The 25,930-nt window shown below is 35.9% G+C and overlaps 2 protein-coding genes across 5 annotated transcripts in view; one reads left to right on the forward strand and one right to left on the reverse strand.

Moving 5' to 3' along the window:
• Window positions 1–18,234, reverse strand: part of LOC111865743 (deubiquitinating protein VCIP135) — a 36,893-nt gene extending 18,659 nt beyond the window's left edge. For all 3 annotated transcript variants that reach the window (XM_023854008.2, XM_023854007.2, XM_033751946.1), the window contains exons 1-8: window positions 17,944–18,234; window positions 10,746–11,000; window positions 8,043–8,158; window positions 6,341–6,490; window positions 5,604–5,751; window positions 4,596–4,797; window positions 2,769–2,900; window positions 855–962 (exon numbers count right to left, since the gene is read on the reverse strand). In XM_023854008.2, coding sequence (XP_023709776.1) covers window positions 855–962; window positions 2,769–2,900; window positions 4,596–4,797; window positions 5,604–5,751; window positions 6,341–6,490; window positions 8,043–8,158; window positions 10,746–10,994 — 1,105 coding nt within the window. In that variant the 5' untranslated portion in view covers window positions 10,995–11,000; window positions 17,944–18,234. The remainder of the gene's footprint in view (window positions 1–854; window positions 963–2,768; window positions 2,901–4,595; window positions 4,798–5,603; window positions 5,752–6,340; window positions 6,491–8,042; window positions 8,159–10,745; window positions 11,001–17,943) is intronic.
• Window positions 18,235–18,489: 255 nt separating this feature from the next.
• LOC111865740 (putative helicase MOV-10) overlaps window positions 18,490–25,930 on the forward strand; it is a 49,837-nt gene continuing 42,396 nt past the window's right edge. The window contains exons 1-2 of one of the 2 annotated variants that reach the window (XM_023853998.2): window positions 18,490–18,841; window positions 24,478–24,741. In XM_023853998.2, coding sequence (XP_023709766.1) covers window positions 18,781–18,841; window positions 24,478–24,741 — 325 coding nt within the window. In that variant the 5' untranslated portion in view covers window positions 18,490–18,780. The remainder of the gene's footprint in view (window positions 18,842–24,477; window positions 24,742–25,930) is intronic. The other variant, XM_023853999.2, reaches the window with a different exon arrangement.

Below are 25,930 nucleotides of genomic sequence, written 5' to 3' on the forward strand. Positions count from 1 at the left end.
TCAAGCATGTCTAGGAGCATTGAAAAGTGTTCTCCAAAAATTTTAGTTCATAAAATTAATTGGGAAATTTTATATTAATTTTTAAAGTGAACAGTGCACAAGTTAGGGTAGTAAGTTTAAAAATGCCGGTCCCCAGGGTGATTTAAATATTTAAATCGCCGGTCCGCAAAGTGTTACGATAAATTAAGGAACACTACTCCACTGAGCCCTCTATCAGAGCTGGTCCCAAACCCTGAATGAACCATGCAAATGAAGAGATTTGGTACCCATCTACCATATATCATGCACACAATATGAAACTACTCTGCCATTAAAACCTAAAATCTTGTGTAATTTATGCTTTACCATGCAACATTACACGTCTTCGTTTAAGTTATTCTTTATGTCATGTCAGTAGCAGCTGCACTGCTACTTCATGAAGCTGTAATTCTTCTTGCTAGATACCAAATGGCTATGTGTGGAAAATAAGCATTGTCAAAGAGTCTATACATTGTGCCGGCAACAGCTATGTACATACATTCTTTCTCTTACACAGATCAAAAATTAAAAATAAAGACATAACTGAAGTATTAAAAATTGCATTTCAATATATTTTTAAATCTCTGCTTAACTTAAACTGCTAATAAATACACTTAAAGAGAAATTTGTTTGTTTGTTAAACATAAGTTTTCATTCATCTGGAATTTGTAGGACAGTGAATCCAATGTTTTTTTTTTTCAAGAACTGGTATATTCTGCAAAACTGTAAATTGTATATGATTATTTTATTGACATCTGACTGCATAAAGTTTTATGGCACAACAGAAGTTCTTACACTATGACTTTAGTCATACAAAAATGAATTCTCTTTCCTACCAATAGCAATACAATCTTGATCATCGAAGTTCATATATACAGACAACAGGTTCTGAGGTACACCCCACACTTCTGGTAACAGTCTGCGTGGAATCACAGGCAATTTCTCTGGAACAATTAATTCAAAATAAAGGATAAAAATAATTCACTACTACTTATACTGATTCCATAATAACACTATTCAACAAGGGTACAGTAACATAAAAGAACAGCAACTTTTTACATGAACTCTGACGTGTTGATTCCAAACCTGGACATAAAAAATCTGCACCACATCATCTTGTTTATTTTATTTTGAACCAGAACAGCATCCTTTTTTTAAAAGTAATCTTATAATTCGTATCAACCATATTTGAAAACAAAAACGGTGTTCTATTAGTGAATAAAAGTTTATTCTTATTCAAATAATGCCATTATTTCAAACTACATAATAAGTGGTATGTATGGTTCATGTCATGCATCCAAAACAACAGATAACAAAAAAAGAATTGTGTATTACACCTTTTCAATCACCGTTTCTTTTTTTAAATTTGTCATGTAATAACACTGTCAGTATTGTGACAATACAGCATCAACGACAGGCTGATTAATGAATATAGAGCAGTTGATTGAATAATAATTAGAAAGGGAAACTAAATTTGAGAAAATCTGCTTCAGTGCCACTATGTCCACCACAAATCCCACACTGATTATCACTTTTGTGATCAGGATACCCAGCTTAGTAAAAAAATTACATTCTTTGTACATGTTGTTCTGTGCTCTTAAATTATGTTAAACCAACAGTAGTAATAAAAAACAGCCAGTATTTCCAGCATAATGAAAAAGTGATTTATACAAGTTAAATCAGTACCAAAGGAGTAAAATCAGACTAATTCACAAAAAGTGCATGCTTGGACTGAAATTACTTTACTTCTACAATTAACTATTTGAAAGTTTCAGAGCAAAACTATATAAAGTTGTGTGTGTACACAGTAATGAATATACAAGTTCCACAGAGACAGGTTACAACAGCAAAAATCAGCTTTTCAACTAATATCCACATAACAGTTGCATGGTAAAACTAAAGTAGACATGCACAAACCTTGGCCCAAAGACCTGATCAGGCCCCTATCATCAATTTCTCGAGGTCAGTGTAATATAAGAATGATTGTTAATTCCTTTAAGGTGAATTCAATTGTAACATAACTGAGGGTGATTAAGTTCAGTGTAAGACTTATTCAACTTAAAGTATGCAACAGAAAATGTTTCTTACAACTACTGTGAAGATAAAAAAAGGTTCCAGCAATTTCCTGATCTAATTAACCTGTAGAAAAAAGCTCAAATTATAACTAAACACAACAAAATATCTTGCAGTAGAAACATGTTTGTGGAAAGATTCACCCAGACTTTGCATTATATATAACTGTCAAAAGATAAACCTGAAGAACTTTTAACATATAACAGACACAGATCATCAAAGTGCCTGTAAATTGCCTAACAAAAGTGGACTCAAAATAACAATGCTGAGAATAAAATTGGAAAAGAGGTTTCATACCAGCTGAGTCTGAAATACTTGAACATAATTTTTAAACCTGTTTACATTTTCTGGCACTTTATTTTACATTTTTAACAGCAATCTCTTTATGTAATGTTTTTCATTTCCGTATTTCATTCTGAGATGCCTGTTTCTAAAAAGGCCTGCAAGCAGACTTGGTCTACTTGTCAAGCGTGACAGTGAAAAAGATCCTTTGAAATAAAAGATATACAGAGTGTCCCAGGAAGAAAGGTCAGTATTCTGGGATGTCACAGTATTGGTCATTCTAAACAAAAAAGTGTATATGTACATGTCCTATTCCATACGGCTTCCAAGATAGTCATTTCACTGTACAGTTCCAACAGTGCTGTTAGGAAATGTGACTACAAAAGAAATGTCACCTCCTTCAATTCCCACCAAAGGGATGAAGTGGTTCCTCGCAGAGCTGCTCCATGCAAGACATAGCGGCAAGTTGAGCTCTTTCGTCTTACCCTTGCATTCCTCAGGGTTAACAAGAGCTGGTAAAAACACAGCTGTAACAGAACATATGCATATCAAGAGGCCACCCATCTGATGATACAAAATACAGTGAAACAAAATTATCTAACCTAAACCGAACCACAGGGTGGTCAGACAACCAAAAGACGAATGATACAAAAACATTACAAACACAGAGTAAATATCTACCCAACTGATTCCATAACTGTATCATGATACTACATAAATAATATTTAGTTGGTAATGAAGATGCAAAAGAAATGCAACACTAATATACATACACGGTAAAATCTCAATGTTCATTGTTTCAAGAGCCCAAGTCAAGTCAGGTAACACTGAATGTCACACAGCTGAAGGCTGAATAATCGGGGCTCTGCTCTACACACTTTTCACGTAATTTCAAACACACAATAATCGGGGCTCTGCTCTACACACTTTTCACGTAATTTCAAACACACAATAATCGGGGCTCTGCTCTACACACTTTTCACGTAATTTCAAACACACAATGGAACATTAGCACATATCTATGAGAAATAGTGCCCTAATATGTGTACGTGAGTTGGCTGTAAGATGCTGAACTGTACTGAGCAGCAGTAATGTTGTGGCTATCCCAAGGTTTCGCTGTTTAATTCACTCATTCCAGGTGCATGCTGGGATAAGACCACAACTGCTTCCATCTTTCCCCACAAACCATCATTCTCTAATTTCATTCTACACTTCACAACAATGCAGATAATCAGAGATTCATTAAACAACCTATTAACTAATCACAGTGAGCATGGAACAGTATCATATTTGCCAATACAGAGGCCACAATCCTATTTCAATGCATATATAAGATTTGAGGCTTTCACGGCAGTGACTATGAAGAAAGCANTAATGCATATAATTTGGAAATTTTAACTTCTGCAGATGTGGGTGGCACATTTTCAATAATAAACTTCCATTTTACTCAAAATTCCATAAACTATAACCCTCAGAGTATGGAAGCCATGTATTTATAATGAAGCTTGGTTTTGCTATTTCACTTTTAGCTTTTTCCATATGCCTCCTGCTGAGAATGAAGCTACAAATATGTATGAGTACAGTATGAATGAAAAACCAGTTTCAGATGACTGTCAGCTTCTGAAGGACCAACATTTCTTGAGTTAATTAAGAAAACCAGAAAGAGACAGGCTTTGAAACAAAAGTGATGGAGTATAACTAATAAATTACAAAAGATTTACAAGTAATGCACTTATGATGTTTGGCCATTTGTAGCTTGTGAAAAACAGCACATACTCAAAATGGCAACTGATTGGAAAATAAACCTGTTCTAAGGCTGGGCACATGTTGGATGGGTCAAAAGAAAATAAATTCAGAAAGAGATGAGTGATGACAAAAGTGACAGATTTGAAATTGTGGGAAAATACACAAGGATGGAAGCTTTTATTCTCCATACACTTTATATACCTGGTGAGATTAACAAGAGTTATTCACAGGTTAATAAAATGAGTCAAAACACAAGCTTACTAATCCGAATTACAAGAAAGAGCTTTTATATTTCTCTGAAATGAAGAGTTCAGCAAGTCTATCACTGCATTATTGTATGGCTGCTGTCATAGCAGACACATCAGTTGCTGTTGTAACTAAAAATGTAACAATTCCTCTATCATATGCAAACAGTTTCAAATTTTAGTATACTACCATTCTTAGAATATCTTCATGTAACTTCACACAGTCTTTACCTGAATAATCTCCTGAACAATTCATGCCAGCTGCGGAGTCAAGTAAGATTATGGGGCGCTTCACAATATTAGCCAGCCCAAAAACATGAATGTTACGGAGGCCTAGAATTTCTCCCTTAGCCTCTTCTGGCACGTAATCTGGATCACACTCTTCAATTATCAGGTCCCATTCTGATGCATTAATGAAGTCTTGCAACAGTTCCTTTCATACAAAAAATTACAGAATTTTGTAAAACAATGGTTCAAAACTGTGACGAACTGCATTTCTTACTCATGTTAACACTGAAAGAAACAAGTCACTTAATCAGCTACAAAACAAGGTTCAATTCTTTAATTTTACACTTGCCACCTGTTTCTCACTGGTATCTTGCTCAACTTGACTTTGACGACACAGGTGATTTGTTCCTCCGAAATGTCAGTTCACTTTCAACGGGCCACATGGTGTCGTTGAAATATAATTCCGTTCTGTTTGATTTGGTATGGAATGGCCTGCTTTGAAGTCGCAACTGAACAGAGAACTGTTCTTAAGTGCATAAGTGCTTACAAAGAGTGGGACACTAATTGCTCCAAATATCGCTGAACTCCACAGTATTTAAAGACACACAAGTTTCTGAGGAGTGTCATAGCTGCTGGATGTCACTCAGTCTGTGGACGTACCGTGATCCTTTGCAGTAGTTGTTGAGAACTGATATATGATAGCAGTGCTAATATTAAAAGTTAAAATACAAGAACTAATGTTATTCAACTTATAACTTCTATTTATCGTCTATTAATTATAATTCGTTTATCAGTTCTCTTAAAATGTACACAACACTCAAAATCTGCATCACAATGAAGTAAGGAAAGGGGGAAAGTTAAAAATCAAGCCTCAAATAGTTACGGCCTGAATACAACAGTTGTATATCAGACTGCCTTATAGCTGATGTTTTTAAAACATACAAAAGAGCCAATCCATACCAAATTAAGTGAACTGTAAAATTAACTTATATGTAGCGTAACTCAATATACCTTATACGTATCTTTCTTCTCACGAATATGCCTCTTCAAGTGGGTGCGCAGTGGATGCCAGAAGAGTTGCCGACCAACAAGAGCTCGAGACACAGCATGTACCAAGCAGTGTCCATCAGCATCAGCATGTATTGGAACCAGTACTTTCCTTTCATAGCCAAGAGAGATAGAATGAGATTATTTATAAAAGAAGAGTTGTCACATTGATAACAGATCAACAATCAATACAAAATTAATTACACATATTTGTAAAAGGAAAAACTGGCAGTATCTCCTTAACTATGCAAAGAAATGTTAACATGCTGCAGTTATATTACAAAAAAGTAACTAAAACTTTTAGGCAAGCAATGATAATATGTATTTCCACTCTCCATATACAAAATCTTACAATTCCACTTTACTTTCCCCCATCAGTAAGCGATTCACAAGCATAAAATTACTAATTCCATAATTATAACTCTACTCCTACTCTCTACAATGACAGGGGAAAATATTTAAGAAATCTTTTAGCTAATGAAGGCTAGAGGTACCAACAGGATTTCATTAAGAAGTTCTCAAATTTTTTTACATATTTTTATGAACATGCAGCTAGGACATGGAATATTACTATAGACACATTACTGAACAGTTTCTAAAAAACGTTTACATTTCTGGATTCTGTGCCAATTTGAAAAATAGATACACATCGCAAGTGCTATGATGAGATGAAGGATAAGACTCATCATCCCAGTACCTACCTATCTCCATTGGCCTCTTCAATACGCCTAAGCGTTTCTGCTAAGTAGCTGAGACTTCCTGATTGATCTCGTCCATAACCAAGAATATCAAGATGCTCAGCACTAATTAGGAAACTGCGGTCACTCAGAACACTACAATCAAATGTTGCTCTGCAAATAATATACATTAGTTCTTTCTTAGACTTAGACATAATGCGCCTAAACACAGCTAAGAACTCTCCTTTCCCATCCAACAACAGAGTTACATAAGATCATTAATCAAGAGAATATTATCTGAAAGTAATTATATAGGAAAGTGTTTGGTGGGCAGGGTGGAATGAAATTTGTCCACAAACCCTTCATAGTGAGATTCCTTGTAAAAAAAAAAAAGCTGAAAATGTTACACAACATACGTCCTAAGACGTTTTGTTTTCAAGATATGTGCAACCATCAAGTGGGGTAACCTACTTTTCAGCACTGCTGTCATGATGACACACAGCACATTAGGCAAGACATCTCTCTGCTGTTGTCATCAAATGATCATGGAATAAACAAACAATAAATACTGCAACATGTTCTTAAGCTTTGGTACCTGTAACAGTCGAACCGGTATTGCTGCACGTGAATACGCACTATGCTATCCTAGTCAATGTCATCCAGATGCTACTGTGTTTCAAAAACTATAGCAGCGTTTGCATGAGACAAGAAGTGTAACACCTACAGCATATGCAAATGAAAGTAGCACAGTCTGTACACACACCAGCCAATGAAGATGCCATAACCGCAACTGTGGTACAAGGGCCGTGGAGCTCAGGTGATATTGCATGAGAACTGAGACTATCCCAACCAAAGGGTCCTCAGAGTACTTCATGACTATTAACTGCATCCACACCACTACTCACAGAACACACACCTGTTTCCAGATGATAATCCTCTATGGATACAACTGTGCAAACGGCTATGACAGGTACATACTGTGGGTGAGCTCTTTATACAGAACATTCTATAAGCATATGAAGTACAGTCTATGCACGACAGTGTGTTCAACATCAACAACAGTCACCTCTGGGCACAGGATAATCCTTATGCTATCTGCAAACAAAGGTATCAAGTCCACTTCAGTGTCAGCATTTGGGCTGGAATTGTCAAGGACACTGTCGTGGGGCCATATCTCATACATGAGACTGACTGCTTAGTGATATCATGATTTTCTGGAAACCATTCTACCATGGCTGCTTAAATATGTGGATGAGTTCTCAAATGTTTTCAACATTTTCTGTCATTTTGTTGGTGTTTGCTCACCCGAATGTTTGTCATCTTCAACTGACAATCGACCAGCCTTGAAACATGGATGTCTCGCTTAAAGAATGTTCCCCAAAAGTCTCATGAAGCATTTCAAGGGTTTCGGCAGTGGATTTACCAATTGTCACACAAAACTTAATGCAGACACATTGCTTGATTTTGCCATCCATCGCAGACAAAACGAAACACACATTGCTTGATTTTGCCATCCATCGCAGACAAAACGAAACACAAAGTTAAAAAAAAAAACACTCACGTAAAAACAATGCCTGTTCACAGCGTGGTGTCATTTGGCAGACCGATGCAATAGGCTTGCAGAAGTGACCAAAAAATAGAAAAACCATCTCACTCACAATATGATGATGCACTACAGTATTTTCAAAATCACATAAGCCTATCAGAAAGGCAATGCTTTACTTACTTGTTTGTCAGCTCAGACAATGGTTTTGCTTTTTGGGTATTCTTGTCCATTCCATGATAGGTAAGCAAGGGTGACAACAATTTGCAATGGTAATTTGATAAACCATTCACTTTCACCTGTCAAAAAACAAATTAACTCAGAGCAATGTTTCCCATGACAGAAGAAAGTTAACCATCATGGTCAAAAGTATCAACACTGTTATAATTTCATAAAAATACTAAGTTAATAAGTTGTTAATATCAATACTTTTAAAACATCAGCAGTACCTGAAGCAAGGTGTCACCTTACTTCCCTTCTGGCTGACATAAAATCATTCTGTTAACACATATTCTGTTAAGCAAAACTGAATATTTATCTGCAAAGTGCAAACAATAATAAAAATTTACATTTAAGCAACTCATGACATTTGTAACCAATCCCTGCTTGCATGCGTACACGCACACACACACACATCAATACAGTAAAAAAAAAATTGAAACAAAGTTCCTAACAATTTTATCTGGAAATAATATCTGGGAACAATACAGGAAAAATCTATTCAATTAATTTTTATCAGCTGAAATGGTAACCCCTTCCCTGCAGTATGTAGTGGTGGCCCACCAAATTGGAATATGCTATCACATTATGTCAAATTATTTAAAAAATTCCCAAAATAATGGAAGTGTTTTTTTCAGCAGATATGTTCAAAATGTTTCTCAAGGCATCAGAGAACATCAGACATTAAGGCTGTGAGTGAATCATGCACTTTTAAGATGTGGTACTGTGTTTACTGACATTCCTCTAACAGTATTACAATTCTTGGAATATTTATAGTTTTCTACAAGCAACCGTTTTTACTTTGCTGTCCATTAAACATCAAAATTAGACAGAAAATCTCATTATGCTTGATAAAGCCTTTCTTTATCTACTCAACCCTTTCATAAGCTCCAAATTTCTTAGATCACATGATAACAAAGACGTAAGGAATGATGAATTATACTACGTTACTCTCATGTCTACATGATGACTATTTCAAGCAACTTAGAAAACATTCGAACAACATAATTCTGGTACATTCGCTCTATCACCGCAAGTGATCAACATAAAATCCAGTCTGTTTCATTACCTCTAAAACTGTACAACTCATGAAAAAGTGTAGTACGTATAAAACATGAATATCATTACTATAAACAGCTTCTGTTCAAATATTTTATGTTCTGATATTTAGTGAGTTTGCATGAATTTTGCATAATACACATGCAAAAACATGTTTTCATGTGTCCTTTATCACTGTCGTACTTCAAATGGAACTGAAATAAGTTGACACATTTAAGTAAAACTTGCCAACTTCAGTTTTTATTTTAAATCAGTTAAGTGGTTCTCAATTTGTTGCATACAGGTAGACAGACGGACAAACATACATGGTAAGCAAAAATAGACACCTTCTAAGGATTACATTTCAGAGATGGCACCAGCAATATCATTCAATAAGACATTTAATCATTCATTGATTCATTGATTAAATGTCTTATACACTAAGGGTTGCCGACTACATGAACCACAGACAAGGTTTAAATACAATTCAGTGTAACAGTAGTTCACGACCACCCCAGAAGCTAAACCATTTTTGGGAGGATATGGGGAAGAGAGAAATTTCTGTATTGTCTCTAAATATCTACTGTGATTTTCATCCTGCTTGATAAAAATAAAGTGCTTCCCAGATATTATATTCTCCTATCTAAGAAATTTACATTTCAAAGTCTCACAAAAATGCTCAGAAGTATGCTAAAACTTCCCACGTATAGAGTTCTAATACATAATGTTTTCCTGCTTTAGAAGTTAATTTTGAAACACTTTTCTTTTTCAAAAATTCCCCACTTTATATGTTTAAAATAATACTTACAAACAAATTTGACCATAACAGATTTAAAATTAAAAGGCTTTAAAACTGTTATTCATTTCTTGATAGTCAAACTGTACCACAGTTGATATATGATTGTGGACTACTTAATACCTTGGACCAGACCTAATGACAGTTCATTTTTAGTTCCAGAGATTTAGTTGCTCCCCTTTTACTAAGTGAAGAGTATCAATGTATATCACTTTATGCTCATTCAATTTACAACATTCTTGTTTCACTGTAAATCATACATAGCGATCTAATGTGCATACATGTTTTTTATAAGTTTAATAAGAACAAGAAACTGATTATGTTACTTCCATTGTGGTGTAAAGTCATTTAAATGAAACATACTGGCAGTTCCAACTATACAGAAAATAACTTTGCAGGAGAAACTTTATATTATACAGCAAGTGGAAGCAAATCAAAATGCAGTGGTTGTTCAGATGCTTATGTAATTTTATACAATTCTTTGGTGGTCCACCACAACCTGTGTTCTATTAATTTTTCTTTAGCATTAAAATACAACACAGCTCTGGTGTTGCCACTATATCTCCAAGTTGCCTTGACAACGTGTATCTGTGCTTTGTACAAGCAAAGCATTATGAAACAATTTCTTGGGATCAAAATACAAAAGTGGATCAAAAAAATGAAACTAATTTTACATTTTTTACACAAGAAGTTTTTTTTCCACTGGTATGCTGAAAAGCTTCTTATCAGGAAAACACTACAATTATAGAGCAGAATAGTGAATTTGTATAAACTGTCTCAAATTCTGAAGCCATGAATATTGCCCCTTCATAACAGAAAGAAGTAACACTTACCAAGTCTGCACTCTTCTTCATGTTTGCATTTGTTGCTAGGAGGAGGCTTCTCAGAACATTTTTAACACCAAGTGCCTGTTCCTGCATCTGTCTAACATCTTTAACTTCTGATGCCCTATGGCGCTGCCCACAGCCATGACAGTCAACAATCTTATCTTTTGATGGGAAGATGAGCACAGCATTGCACCCATCATCTGGGCAAGTCGCTACCAACACTGGTACCATCTTTGTGCCTGATACTGCAAACATTACTACCTGTCAATATTAAACAACATTTTTATTAACTCATGCAACATGCACAAGCACCGCTGAGAATAAAATCCAAAAACATTAAGTACAACCGCACAGAAACAAAATTAGAAGCTGTTCCTCCAGTGTTACGAACTCTCCCAACTTTCCTCATGACATTCGAACCAATGTCATCCTGGCCACTAGGCTGCTACTGTCACCAGTTTTGTGGAAGCTCCAAATTTTCTTCAATGGCGTATTCAGGATTACAACATCTGTTCAATCTTAAATATTATTTTATGTCAGAATTGCTTGCTACTGTTTGTGAAGCATTTGGTAATGTGTTCCTTAACAGAGAAGTACTGAATGAAAAATTAACACTGACATCATTTGTAAGCTTGCTTATGCCGTTACAGTAAGGGTTGTTTTTTTATATAGTACAACTTGTACTTCAGCAAAGGACATAATTTACAAGTAAATCTATTTAAAAACAACACACAATACCCTGAATCTGCATATGAAACCGATGACATGACTTACAAAAACACACTGACCAACTGGCAACATGGAGCTTGAAACCCTTCTACTACAGCGCTAGTAGCCATAAAATACCTTGGGGATAATGGCAGAAGTATTAAAAAATGCAATACTCATTCGGCTCGTCCATAGGCTTGTACTATTACAACAGCACAATGCATGGCCAATACAGATTAATAGAGAAACAGCAAGTAGTAAAACCTGTTCAGTTCCCACTTCATTCAACTCTACGGCAGTACAGTGCAATGCTACTCCTATCACAAACAGTAAGGCGGCTCAAACATGTATGAGTCTGGCTCACGAGTCCGGCTCGGTGAGGAGCCAGGCTCAGATTAATTTCACCACACATATAAGAGTGTGGCAACCCACACACGTACGAGTCTGGCTCATTGGAACCCAAGCAACATCAGACTTGCGAGCCAGACTCGTACGTGTATTGGCCCCCTAAAAGAATATAACCATCTCTGTCTCATGATACCATTAATCAAGAGCCACACATTAACTTTCTGTTTCAATGATCACCATCAACTCTTTCATAATCAGAACTATTACAACACATCGCCCTCTGAGCTGCATATGAACAGTTCTTACTTGAGTGTCTATGTTCTTTCTCAAAGAAGATGCTGGGATAATATTTGAAATATTCAATCCACACAGAAGTGGATTATGTCAGAGGATGAAGAAAAGCATATATATAAAGTATGCTAAATGGAAGAACATAAAGAAATAAATTAAATATAATACAGGGCGTTCAACTGATGAAGCAGCATCTTTCTGTGCAATCATGAATTATGACTTGTGAATTGAATTGAATTTATTTACATTCTATAAATCCTAAGTAGGTTAGTACCTTTGGATACAGAACAAGTCAAAAGGTTACATACATAAGTACAGGCAATTTTAGCTTAAAAATTAATATAACTTAATTTTACATCATTCTCTATTTACATTGAAGTATTCATCTAAAGAGTAGAAGGAATGAGCATGTAGATAATTCTTTAACTCTGATTTAAACTTTTTAGTATCATTGCCCAAGTTTTTAATACTTTGTGGCAGATTGTTGAACACTTTTATGCCAGTAAAGTAGACTCCTTTTTGATATACTGATAAAGTTGATGAGGGTAGGTGGAAGTTATATTTTTGTCTAGTATTCATGTTATAGACATCAGAATTTAATTTGAATTTATCTTTGTTGTAAACAACAAATAAGAGAAGCGATAATATGTATTGCGATTGAAGAGGTAGAATTTTTAATTTCTTAAATAATTCTCTACATGAATCTCTACTTCTACATCCTGTAATGATTCTAATTATATTCTTTTGTATTTTAAAAATTATTACACTATGTGAAGAGTTCCCCCAAAATATTAATCCATAGTTCATAATAGAATGAAAGTAGGCATGGTAAACCATCTTCAATGTTTCCTGTGACATAAAAGGCTTAATTGATCTCATCGCATAGCAAGCTGCATTTGTGTGAAACATGTGGCTCTGAAAGTGCTGTTATTGTTAAGATTCTCCTCAAAACAACAGATACCTTTCTTGAAAGAATTCATGGCCATGGTATCATCAAGGTTACTTCTTGCAATTGACCATCTACACTTACCATGACAAACTCTTTTAGATGCACTAAGAGACACATTCAAAAGAATTCATTGTGATAAATCTGGATGATCATTAACAAGAAGTACCATTACATCTACCAATTTCACTTTAAATAATAGAACATAAAACAGGTATAGTAATCATAACAAACTGAAGCGGAAATACCTTCTGTAAATGTTCGAAAGATCTGGTTACTGAACAACTGAGCAGACTACCTGGGACTGAAGAGGATTCTAATAATTTCCTCTGAAAATTAACTAAAGATGAAATTCTTCAAACATAATATACCTCATAGCATCCCTCTAGTACAAGGGTCTCAAAACTACGGCCCGCGAAAGAATTATGCAGAAATGCGCCAATTGTACTAATTTTCCAATGAGTACTGGTAAAAAAATACTTGTTCATAGATTTCAAATTCAACGTGTTTAAAATATATTGATATTCCATATTATGTTAATATTATTCACAATTTTACTAATTCTGGACGGTATACTGCGCGGTATTTCTTCGTACTTGTTCGTCCTCGATTGGCAGTGTCACTTCGTGGCAATGTAGGTAGCACGAGCAGTTCATTACTAGCCGTCTTGTGCACAAGACTTCTTGCAGTGGTGCAGTGTAATTGTAACAGATCATCATCACCTCAATTTAATCAGATTTTAAGAATGCAAAAAGAGTTCCATCATTCACATTAATTGTTTTATTATAATTTGTGATGAAAATATGAGCATTTGCTGCTACTGTCTGTTGTCATTAATATACGATAATTTATTCTCACGTACTTTGTATTTAGTTTATGAAATTCTGTGCTTTCAATAAAACTCATATACCTAGAATTATTAATTTCTCATTTTATCCGGCCTGTTGAAAGTGCTGAATTACCTAATGTGGCCCGCGTTTCGAAAAGTTTGGAGACCCCTGCTCTAGTACATAAGAATGTGTATAAAGCACATTATAAACAATAAACTCCCAGGTTATCCAGTATCCAAGCATCTGGAATTCACACACAACCAGCAAAAATTAAAAAAAAAGTATCACTTTTACTTCAAACACAAAGTTGTAATGCACCACATGGTACTTCTACCAGCTGCCACTGACAGTGTTGCTTTCCATCCTCCCCAACTCATATGCCATTACAGCAGAGGCTAGATGAATATGCGATCTCATTATTCTACATCCAATATCTTTCATCAATCAGCTATGTCACACTTTAAAATAGAAATACACACAAGGCTGGAAAAGTGTTAGAATTTTGATGTGCTTAGGCTTTGGTTTCTGTAAGCACTGCTCTCATGCTACTGGCCAATTCATATAACCAGCATATCCCATTCCCCATACATGCCAGATAGTCAGTTTCCTGTGATGTTTGAAGGCTGGGCCTAGTAGCTAACACTTTAATGTGGCAGCAACACCACCATAAACATTTCTTTCATCCCTTATGACAAAAAAAATGCGATTCTTACTGTCTCGGTGGCATGAATCTGAAAGCCAAGAATAAATTTTATACTGGGAAGCAGGCCCATCACATTGTTTTCTTCATGTGTGGCACTGTTTTTTATGAAAATATTTCATAGCAGTTTCTTGGAATGTAATAGATGTGTTGGCGTCATGGTCTAATTTATGGAACACGTGATGAGACTGCAGTTCCCTGTCACCTTCCTACCATAAAGTACAAAACAAAAATATGTGAAGTAATCTCGCTATTATGCCTGTAACAACCTTGGGCCGAGCCAAAGCATGTATATTTCTCAGTACGCATCTGCAGCACAAGTTGTTTCTCATAAGTTCAGCTTCACAACTTCAATAAAATCATTTTCTTTTCCACAAAATTACATTTGTTAAGCTCTTGAGTTTCCTGATCACTATCTCAATGAATTCATCAATGGACTGTGTTAGTTTACAGGAAAGAATGATCAACTTGAATTGAATTGAATTTATTTGCATTCCATAGATCCTAAGTAGGTTAATACCTCTGGATATAGAACAAGTCAAAATAATACCTACTGGTACAAGTAATTTTATCTTAAACTGATAAAGCTTAATTCTACATTATTCTCTATTTACATTGAGGTATTCGCCTACAGAGTAGAAGGAATGAACATGCAGACATTTCTTTAGCTCTGATGAATCCACCATGTACAATAATCACTATGTTCTCCTGAAATTTCTTCGGGAGTTATAAAAAATAATGAAGAACATCTTAATCAGAACATGATTTACATCTACAGAGCACACAAGTTTTGCCAGCACATCTCTATATGAAATATCTGGTACTTCAGCTCAAATCAGTGATTTCAAGACTCTGATGGCATGACTGAGCACTGTATCAAGTACTTCCTGGATACCTTTGGTTTCATTTCATACAGCTCTATTTACGCTGTTGAACTCACTACTATCTGTCAAATAGTGTGAACTTGTCCATTTTTGCCCATGCTGTCTTTTCCATATCCAAGTGTACAGAATAGTTCTATTTCTTCTCTGCACAAATTCAGCAGTCTCTGCCTCCGTTGTGGCACATAACTGCTTCTGTTACAGATGTGCCTTGAAATCTACACCATTAATGGTCACATTCCAAAACTAGTTTCACAAGTTCTACATTAGCAATAATCAATAATAGCTTCAGAACATTTCAAAAAGCTCAGTTCATTTGCACTAACACTGAACTTGCAACAGCTGAAATTACATGGTCATACAACCTCTGGAATGTATTCTTCAGGTTCCAAATTCTTTGACTTTAATTTCTTTTCTGACCTTGATGTAACTCTGAGCAAGGGCCACGTCACAGCTCAAGCGGTTAGACGCTGGCCTCCCACCGCCGCGGCCCGGGTTCGATCCCGGGTCTAGTCAAGTGGGATTTGTGGTGGGGCAGGTTTTTACCAAGTACTTTGGTTTCCCCTTCCAATCTTCATTCCACCGACTGTCCACAATCACCCTCACCTATCATCTGGGGCTAGTACAATAGGCCATAAATGTTGCACTGTGTATTTAGAGCATGACTATAACAAGGAAAAAAATACACACACGCGTGCGCGTGCGCTCACACACACACACACACAATTACTTCTTCACTAGACAATTTGAATTTCTATACAAATTGCAATTAGAACACTGCTGCTTTCTTCGTACACACCAAAATGTTTCTTTCCACAAAAAGGGCCCACTGTTTTTGGTTCACACCCTAGTCATACCTGCAAGAGTTTTATTTCATCCTGTGTAGGATTCTGGACTGGAAACTTTCAAATCTCATACAAATTTGTTTACATGCCTTTAACCCTGATACAGTCATATTAAATTCATGGCACTGCTTTATTACAGCTTCAACATACTGGGAGCTGTACAGGAACTATCAAAGTTCAGAAGGCTATATATCTTAAACTCTATATCCAAAAGTTCTTAAGAACTCTGAAACTATGTTTTCATCTTCCTGAATATATTAAAAACTATGAAGCATTTTCATAACAGAGATGCAGAGATCAACATTTAAAGACATAATTTCTCAAAGAACAGGGCTATTTAAATAAAAAAACAATGATAATTGCTGCTCAAATACAGGATGATGTTTATGAAAATATGAAGAACAGCAACATATTATCTGAAATTTAAAAAACAAGTAAGGAATCGCTAGTAAGATGGAAAAACAGGTTTCTCTGTCTTTCAGACCAACTAATAAATGTCTCTTGAATCATCTATATTTTTTGTAGCAAAAACTTTTGGGGGTAGAACTTTGAATAGAAACAGAAGCCCCATCTGCAAGCACTCAGATGTATCATACTTTCACTGGTGTAATTATAGCTACTTCAAAATATTTTATATAATCATGCACAAAACCTTAATTGTCATTATGTATGGGATTAGGTCTACCATACAGTTTTTAGTCTTAGGACATGTTCTTTTATTACTTGGTACCCATAGGCATTCTGAGAATTTAATGTACTGAGCCACAGCCTATTTATCAGCATGTTATCTATTAAATCTATAAGACAATAGGAAACATTCCTTAACTAATTCTGAACTCGGGGTTTATTTATTTATAAGTCCCAATCATAACAGAATTAGTCTCATAGATGATCACCAACTGTGTCATAACCACAATATAAAAATTCACCACTGCGAGAACCCCAATTCTCAATCAAGTTTGTTCACATGTCTTTAATATTGATATAGTCAATTGCGCCACTGTATTTTAAACATCTCATCTGTACTACCTTACACACAAATATGACATGAATGGCTCATGCATTTTATAAAACTTTACAAATACGTTCAAATAAGTAAATCCTTTGAGCAGAATCCTTCTTGAGAATCTAACAATAATGCTCCTAGTCATACAATTCTCCATCTTTTATGGAACAACATGGTTTGTTACAATGTTCATGACAGTGAATCACTGGTTCCTACCCTGAGCCAAATGAATTTCGTGCACTCTCCCACTTTACTGCCCTCAGATCCGTTTTAATGCATTCAATATTGTCTCCTTCTGGAACTTGTGGAACTATACAGAGTGATTTAAGCAATAAAGAATACAAGGTAATGGTAAGTTAAGTTGTCCTTGTGCTTATAAAATACGAAGTGATTTGAATTTTTGCAGACCTGAGCTACTACACAAAATGTAACAAACATTCCATTACATCAGTCTGTAATTTACAGATTGAAATCTACTCTCTACGAAAACCCCTGATGATTCATATATTTGCTGGTCTAGTGCCTATTACGCCATGCTCTTCGCAAATTAGGTACCACATGGCAACTATCACAAATTAGTGCAAATTTGGGAAAATTCTAGAAATATATATCTTTTTTTTTTTTATCTTACACAGAAATTGTCACTTACCAGTATAGGCTGAGAATCACAATTGAGATCAAACTCATTCCTACGTTTTACGTTCTACACAAACACACACACACACACACAAAACCATCAACTACTATACACACAGGGATACACACTCACGGCAAAGAATTGTAAACATAAAATTTATAAGACGAATATTCTAACTGCTTCATATATAATGCCATCAACAGTTTCAGCCAATTACACTGTTCGTTTCAAAATACTTTGGACGTCCCTTCTTTGATATATTGGCTGCTTGCATTACACATGGAACGACACGGAACACTACAAATGCTACAAATTGTCAACATCACGGATTACTACCTTGTGTAGATTTAGTAACCAACATTTTACCAAACTGTCAGTAACTATCATAGGTCACCTAACACCGTTTAACCACTGAGTAGTTCCTAGTTGAGCCCGAAACACCACGGATCGCGCAATCTTACCAAAGATTTCTTCAAGCATTACTACAGAGATACTTCCTGAGCGATCCGTGGCATGGTATACTTCAATCCCCTTGTATCGGCTAAGGGTGTTGGTGTTCATTCGTGGTCAACAGGTTGACAGACGGCGGTTCAGAATGTTTTGACGACTTTGACATTCACGTGAATTCTGTATCTGTCAGCGAGATTCCGAGAATACTCGACCTCGAGAATGCTCGAGAATATGGTGACGTGTATAGGTTGTGTTTTATCAGTCGGTGGTACTTCCCAGAGACAAATAATGTTATGTTGATGTGCGTCAATGCATTGAGAATTTGTTATTTGGTAGGAATTGCAGGACAAGGAGTAGAAGTCTTATGTTGTTGGCGTAAATTGGAAAGGTTTTGTTAACATGACAGCGTTGTCGAGATCCAAGCAGGAAAAGAGTAAGAAATTTGATTTACACGTAGAGGGTATGTGCACAATAAAGTATTTTTGTATAGAAGTATGAGTGTTTAATACTTATGGAAATGATAATTGTTTACTTATAAGTAACTTAAATTTCCTCCCAACTAAATAGTAAGAAGGTGCATTCTCATGTAATACTACGTTTGGTGTTTTCGTGAATGTTTAAGTGGCTTTTATGTTGTGTTATGGTTACACCTATAACAGAATTTTATGATTTTCCACCCATACGAATCTTGTCAAGTCAACACGACCTGCATGTCAATTGCTATTATAGATTTAATAACCAAGAGTGAAATTAGTTCAGTTACAACAGAGGTGTACTGAATAGGTATTATATCTAAATTGCATAGAAAATACATTACAAATGAAAATGTTTGGTCTGTAAAACCTTCTCTGAGTTACAGCAGATTTCACATTATCAGAATCGGTCCGTTGGATGAAAGTAGTTTAATAAGGTCTAGTTTTTCATCTTATTAAGAAAATATTTTCATGAGTTTCTAGAAATGGTTAGGGCTTGAATATTTCAACTGCCATTGGCGGTTTGTTTGTTATTTAAGTAATTTACTGTGCTAATCAGCCACTAAAGCCATGAAGTATTGTTTGAAATATACTATAATTATTTTAGTTATGAATGAAGTTGGATGTGAAATGGAGCTGTCACACCCACAAAAGCCTACCAGTCAGTCGGTATCCTGACAAGCAGAACCCTAGCAAATACAGCAGAAGTGTTAAATAAAATAGCATGGTATTCGGTGTGACTTTGCATGCAAGTTGGAACAGGAATTGGCATTAGTGTTGAAAATAGATCTGAAGATATCTGTTTCCTTTTAACTTCTCTGTTACATTATAGGACCATAACATAAATAGTTGCTATATCTGCCAATTCTTCTTGAGTTGTGGTACACTTATATTGGGTATTGCCCTTATCATCATATTATCTCATATAGTATCTCTCTTACCTCAACAGTAGTTTTATTGTAGATACATTTTTCTTAGTCAACTTAGAGAGTAAGCTTATCATAACTACTGTCACATGTATTAGTGACTGTAGCCAGTGTTTGGATTGGTGAATAGATTTATTGACTACTTACAGTTCTAACTACAAAGAACTATAATACTGTGGGCAGACTGAGAAGACTTAGTGTGGAAGTCAACAGTAGTATTGTGGGAACTGCCCACATTCAATCAAGTGTGAAAACGCAAGCATCATTGCTTAGAATGTGGACAGTTCCCACAATACTACTGTTGACTTCCACACTAAGTCTTCTCAGTCTGCTTTCACTAGCTGTTGCTTGGTAACCAGTCTTAACAGTGAAGGTTCTCCAACTTCTGTGCTCACATTGTTACTGTCTGGTGAATATTCCACAACTGAACTGTAGCATCCGTTGTCTTCATGATAACTCCTCAGCATGGACCACACAAAAACACAGCCCCTTTATTGATTGATTGATTGATTGATTTATTTATTTCGTCACTGTAGATCATTGTACATGATATATGACAAGTCAAGTTAATTCTGAATATTAACAATTTGATATATAAGTAGATTAAAATTACAATAGTTACAATTTTACTGCTGATTACAATTTAGAATTGGTTAGATATTCTTATTTGTGGAGAATTTGATGGAATGATGATGATGTAGTAGAGGTTTGTTTACTGCACCATTGCTTAGCAACAGTTATGACATTGACCACATAGAAAACACCATCTGTGGTCACGTACGTGTATGTTGCAGGCGTTACCTAGCAGAGGCCGCTGTTTACAGAGTCACTGCTTTGCAAGGGGTCTATACACCACAGTACATTTTACTCCTTAGGTAGTAGTCTTATCACAGATATTTTTTATTCATTATCCTGGTAATGTCATATTAGACAATTTTATCTCCTAGACTGATCACAGATAGTAATTAATTATAAGCCAGACAGTGATAATACCAGAACCTTGAGAATGTTGGGATGATTAATTTAGTTGCTCACGTGTGTAGACATATGCGAGTATTATCGTCATAAATGTTATGCAACTTTCATTCTTAAATGGTTATTTAACATTGCTGTCAGTATTGACTGATGAATTTGAAAGGATTTGGAAGGAAGGATCTAGGTACTATCCTGGCATTTGCCTTGAGGGACCAAGGAAAACCATGAAAAACCTCAGTCAGGAAAGCTTGTGTCCCAGCCAAGATTTGAATTGAACATATCTCAAATATGAGTACAAGTTTAGGGTGTTACCACTAGATCAGCCTGTTTGGAACCCTCATGTCAAGGGTAAATAAAGTTATGTAAAGTAGCATTGTAAGGTACAGACATCCCTGTGCTTATTTAATTAAGCACATCATGAAGGTGTATGGGGGAGTGGAGGTATAGCTCTGCCTTTCTTGACCTCGACACTAGATGGAGGTGAGTGGTCGGTTTCACGTCCATGACCTTACTCCCAGGGAAGTAGCCCCCCAGTCCCCATTGGATAACAGGCTGGGTGGGCTTCAGAGCCAGTCTGGATTTTATGGAAAAGAAAAATATCTTGCACCTTCTGGGAACCAAACCCCAGCCATCCAGCCCATAGTCCATCACTGTACTAAATGAGCTACACCAACATTGTATCCTACAAATATTGAATTTGTTGTCGTACTGTTGATGGTGAAAAAATAAGCCACTCCTCTAACTAACTTCACTGATTACCTTAGACCTCACTCAGTTCTTCCAAATAATGCACAGCTGATACTCTAAGAGAACCCACACATGCAGCTTTGAACCTTAACTCCAAGTACTTAGACCATGATATCAGATTAACATTGTGAGATCACTTTCTTTAATACTGAATCCTGAACACAGTTAGTATAAAAGGATCCCGAGTACAAAGCTGGAGAAAGTTCAGCAACAGTAGTAGTCACACACCAGATTCACAAGGAGCTCAAAATCCTAACTGCATTACATACCCTTTGCCACACTGTATAAATTCGCTGTATATAAATATATGCAGTGGGACAAGGTAATTTAAATGCATTTTCTTACATTAATTTTATTTTATTAAATGTGGCAGGAAATATTTAATTTTGTTGCATTCTATTTTAGTGAGGAAAGGAGCTTAAGGGGAGACGTAGCCATAGATGGGTGGATAATATTGTTATATGTATGCATATGACTATAGAAGGAGTTGGGATTGGTAATTGGATTTATTAAACATTTACAGAACATAACACCAAATAACTATGACAGTCTCACTGAATTACACATGCCAAAGATCACTGTGACCACAGCACACATAAAGTGCTCTCACTTTTGTGTCATCACCAGTTGTTGCCTGGTGATGGACCTCAACAGTGTCCACTGGTGATGTCCTACTTATAACATCTCGGCACAGAGTGCACAGAAAAGGCTGTTCCTCTGTTGCTGTTTCCAGTTGCTTGAAGCTGTTACTTGGTAACAGCTGTTGTAGTTTTGCTTATCTCACAGTCATTGGCCAGCAACAGGTCTACATGCCACAGTATTAAAGTAGATGAAATTAAATTTTATCATGGTTGTGAATATTAATATGGCAGTCTTTTTTGATTTAATTTGGTAGATAGGTATCAATTTGCATTACATTACATCATAGAATGCTTTAATCTGCATTAAAATAGATCCATTGTACAGGAATATGGTATGAAAGTGTTGACAGGATTCATCAAACTCAGTGATATGCCCCCATTAACATCATAATGATAATTTGGATTCCATTAAAAGCAGTTAATTCCATGAGTAGCTGAGCAGCTGTTGTTTCTCAAGAGTTAATTTACTACATGTACCGTATTTACGCATGTATAGGCCGCACATTTTTTGCCAAAAATTCAAGAGGAAAACTGGGGTGCAGCTTATATTTGAAATATTCGAAATCACACTTCATTTAAAAAAAAATATATTCATAATTAGTAATACAGGGTGTAATACTCCTGAAATAATATTCCAAGAAAATTATTTTTTCTATAATTTGTCTGAAAATTGTGCTGCGGCCTATACACGCACACGGCCTATACATGCGTAAATACGGTATTTATTTTACAAGGGCTGTTCAGATAGTAACCTCCGCTGAGCTGTTAACAAAACAAGACATGAGAAATGAGAAAAATAATGTTATAAACTAAAAAATATGTACATACATAAAATCACTTCTCAGTGTAGACACTGCGGGAATTGAAGCACTTGTCATATCGGGAAGTACATTTTTGTATGCCTGTGTCAAAGAAGTCTGCCGCCTGTGAGCTTTGCCATGCTTACCTTCCATCAGTTCCTCATTATTGTTGAAGCGCTGTGATCTTAACCAATTTTCCAGGTAGGTATGAGTAAACAGGTTGTGATCACCTGGAGCGAAATCAGGGCTATAAGGATGGCCAAACTATAACCAGTTGAAATGATCCAGCAGTACTTCAGTGCAAGGAGTTGTATGAGGACGCGCTACACCAGATGTCAGCGTGCCGCATCTTTTGTTCTGAATTGTCATACACAGTTCATTTAGTGTTTCACGATACCTTTTTGACATTATTATGGTCCCTTTTTGCAGGAATTCTACTATCAGCACTCCTTTCCTGTCCCAGAAAACATTTGCCATCAGCTTTCTGGCAGAAAACGTTTGTTTAAACTTTTTTAGCTTGTTTGGTGAATGTGTCCGCATCCGCTACTTTGACTGCTCTGTTGCTTCAACATTCACAAATGAAACCCAGGTTTCATCACCTGTTAACTGTGCAATGTGATAGAGAAATTCATTGTCACGTTTATGGTATTGCTCTAAACAAGTATAGAAGAATCAAAGCCATTATCTGTGTGTTGTGTGGACCTGTGGGCATTTTCTGAATCCATCTTGCACAAAACTTGTAATAGCATAGTCTGTGATGATCTCTTAGAGAACAGTGCATGAAATTTCTGAAATTATGAAGCACCATCTTTCACAAATTTTTTGGGCAACACTTTTAACAAGATCATCACTCACTGCAGATGTCTGACCACTTCACTCTTCATTGTGAACACCTGTTCGCCCTCCAATCTTTAAACATTCCACACCGTAGTTTTACAGTTCCTTCACTCATTACAATTTGACTATAAAACACACACAATTCATGATGGGTTTCTGCAGCACTTGTATTTTTAGCGTGAAGAAAGATGATAACAGCGTGAATTTCACAGCTGGTGGGATTATCAATTGCAGGACACAACATAGCTGACTCTGTGGAGACAACAACAAATATTAGGTGACCAGTTATGTGACGATCTACAAGGCAATGAGTCATGTGACGCTACCTCACATATGTGAGCTCTCTCTTGCCTAAAATAAACAAAGGTTACTTTCCAAATAGCCCTCATATTTATTTTCACTGTTAAGCAGAGCAAAGTGGGCTTTTATGAGTTCAGTAATCCAGTAACTTTACCACACCATTTGATTCCACTGCTTCATATTATCCACATTCCTCGTAATTAAGATGCCCTATTTTAGTAAGTTTTCAGATTACATATTATATTCTATTATGATAAGCTGACAGGGGTTAAACCACCGAAGGCAAAAGCCTTAAACTGTTTTATTTTAACAGGCAAATTAATACAAATAACATTTTTTAACATGAAATATGTATTTTTGTGAAAGAAATGCCATTGATGTTTGTTTTCTGTTTCAGCTGTTGCAGAACATTTTACATACTTTCTTGTCAGTAAAGCATATATAGAAGATGGGTACTGTATAAACAAGAAAAAGTTGAAAGATATATTTAAGGATGAGTACATTCCACTCTATCACGTTCGTATGAAGCCCTACTCAATTCTTCAGCTTCTTGCAGCATATAATTATGTGAAAAGACAAAGAAGGAGCACCAGTGAGACAGTTGTTTTCAATGCTTCTAAGGTCCAGAAAGTGATTGCAAGTTATGGAGGAGGGAGGCAAGGTAATATGGAAAGCACAAGGTGGCACTGTGTTAGTGCAGCTGATTTGTACACTAACATTGCTTTTATAACCCTGTTCTCCTTCTCCCGGTAATCAGTCTTGGTTATGTGAAACAACTTTTGCATCCTATGATAATTCTATAACATGGTCCTGTATTACATTATTTTCTGCTAGGCAGTGCTTCCAGTCTACAGCTTTGAGCTCTAGTTGAAATCATCATGCATTCTTTGCACAGTAATGTGTATGAAAAAAATACCGTGTTGTCTCTGTGTTTCAAGTCTGGAACCACTGGGTAGATTTTGATGAGATTTGGTATGAATGTTATATCAGAGACCATCCAGAAATCATACTTTTCATTCCATTCATTTGGGCATTACAGCATGATGGACACATGAAGTTGTGAGGTAGAAATGACACTAGCATAATTACCAAAATACAGTAATCAGTGGTAACCTTAATAGCCATAGTAACAATAGTAATCAGTGTAACTACGTAATGAATTTTTTATGTTTAACTCATGCCACACTAGCTGTTTTATGCCTCGACAAAAGGTATAAGACTGTAAAGGGGGCAGGCAGTTTATGTATGATCTTTGTTGTGTGTGGACCTAACACTGTGAACTGGTCATGTAAAACTGACATTTTGGACTTTGTAGACTTGGGATTGATGCATCTGAAAGTCAGGGGTTTTATTGCTGTTGTTATGACAGAATTTTGTCACAAAATCAGCGCAAGTAGAATTGATTCCATTTTTTAAGAATATTGTAATAGCAGGGATTCTCATATTAAATGTATACATGATTTATCGGGAGATTATTATAACATTCAAACAATTCAAGTGTGGCAGGTTAGAAGAAATTGAGATTGGGCTACAGTACATTGGTTCACTGTTTATGATCTGTGCATGGATTGTGTTATTACACATAATATCAGTGCACATTCAGGTCATGTAACTACCTGAGTCTCTTTATGTGTAGATGCGCTATACCATACAAAATTTATTTTACTGAATGCTATAGTGAAGTAGTTAGCAGTCCTACTTGGTACCCATGAGATCCTGGCTTAACAAGGACTAGTACAGACCAGCTATCATGATGAGATTTCTCATGCTTTTATATCAGTCTCTGCAAATTAAATGGTGGGATATAATATTAAAATACACCACGATCGTTTGTATCTCCATTGTTTCCA

Source organism: Cryptotermes secundus, unplaced genomic scaffold (assembly GCF_002891405.2).
Source record: "Cryptotermes secundus unplaced genomic scaffold, Csec_1.0 scaffold183, whole genome shotgun sequence".
Taxonomy (NCBI): Eukaryota; Metazoa; Arthropoda; class Insecta; order Blattodea; family Kalotermitidae; genus Cryptotermes; species Cryptotermes secundus.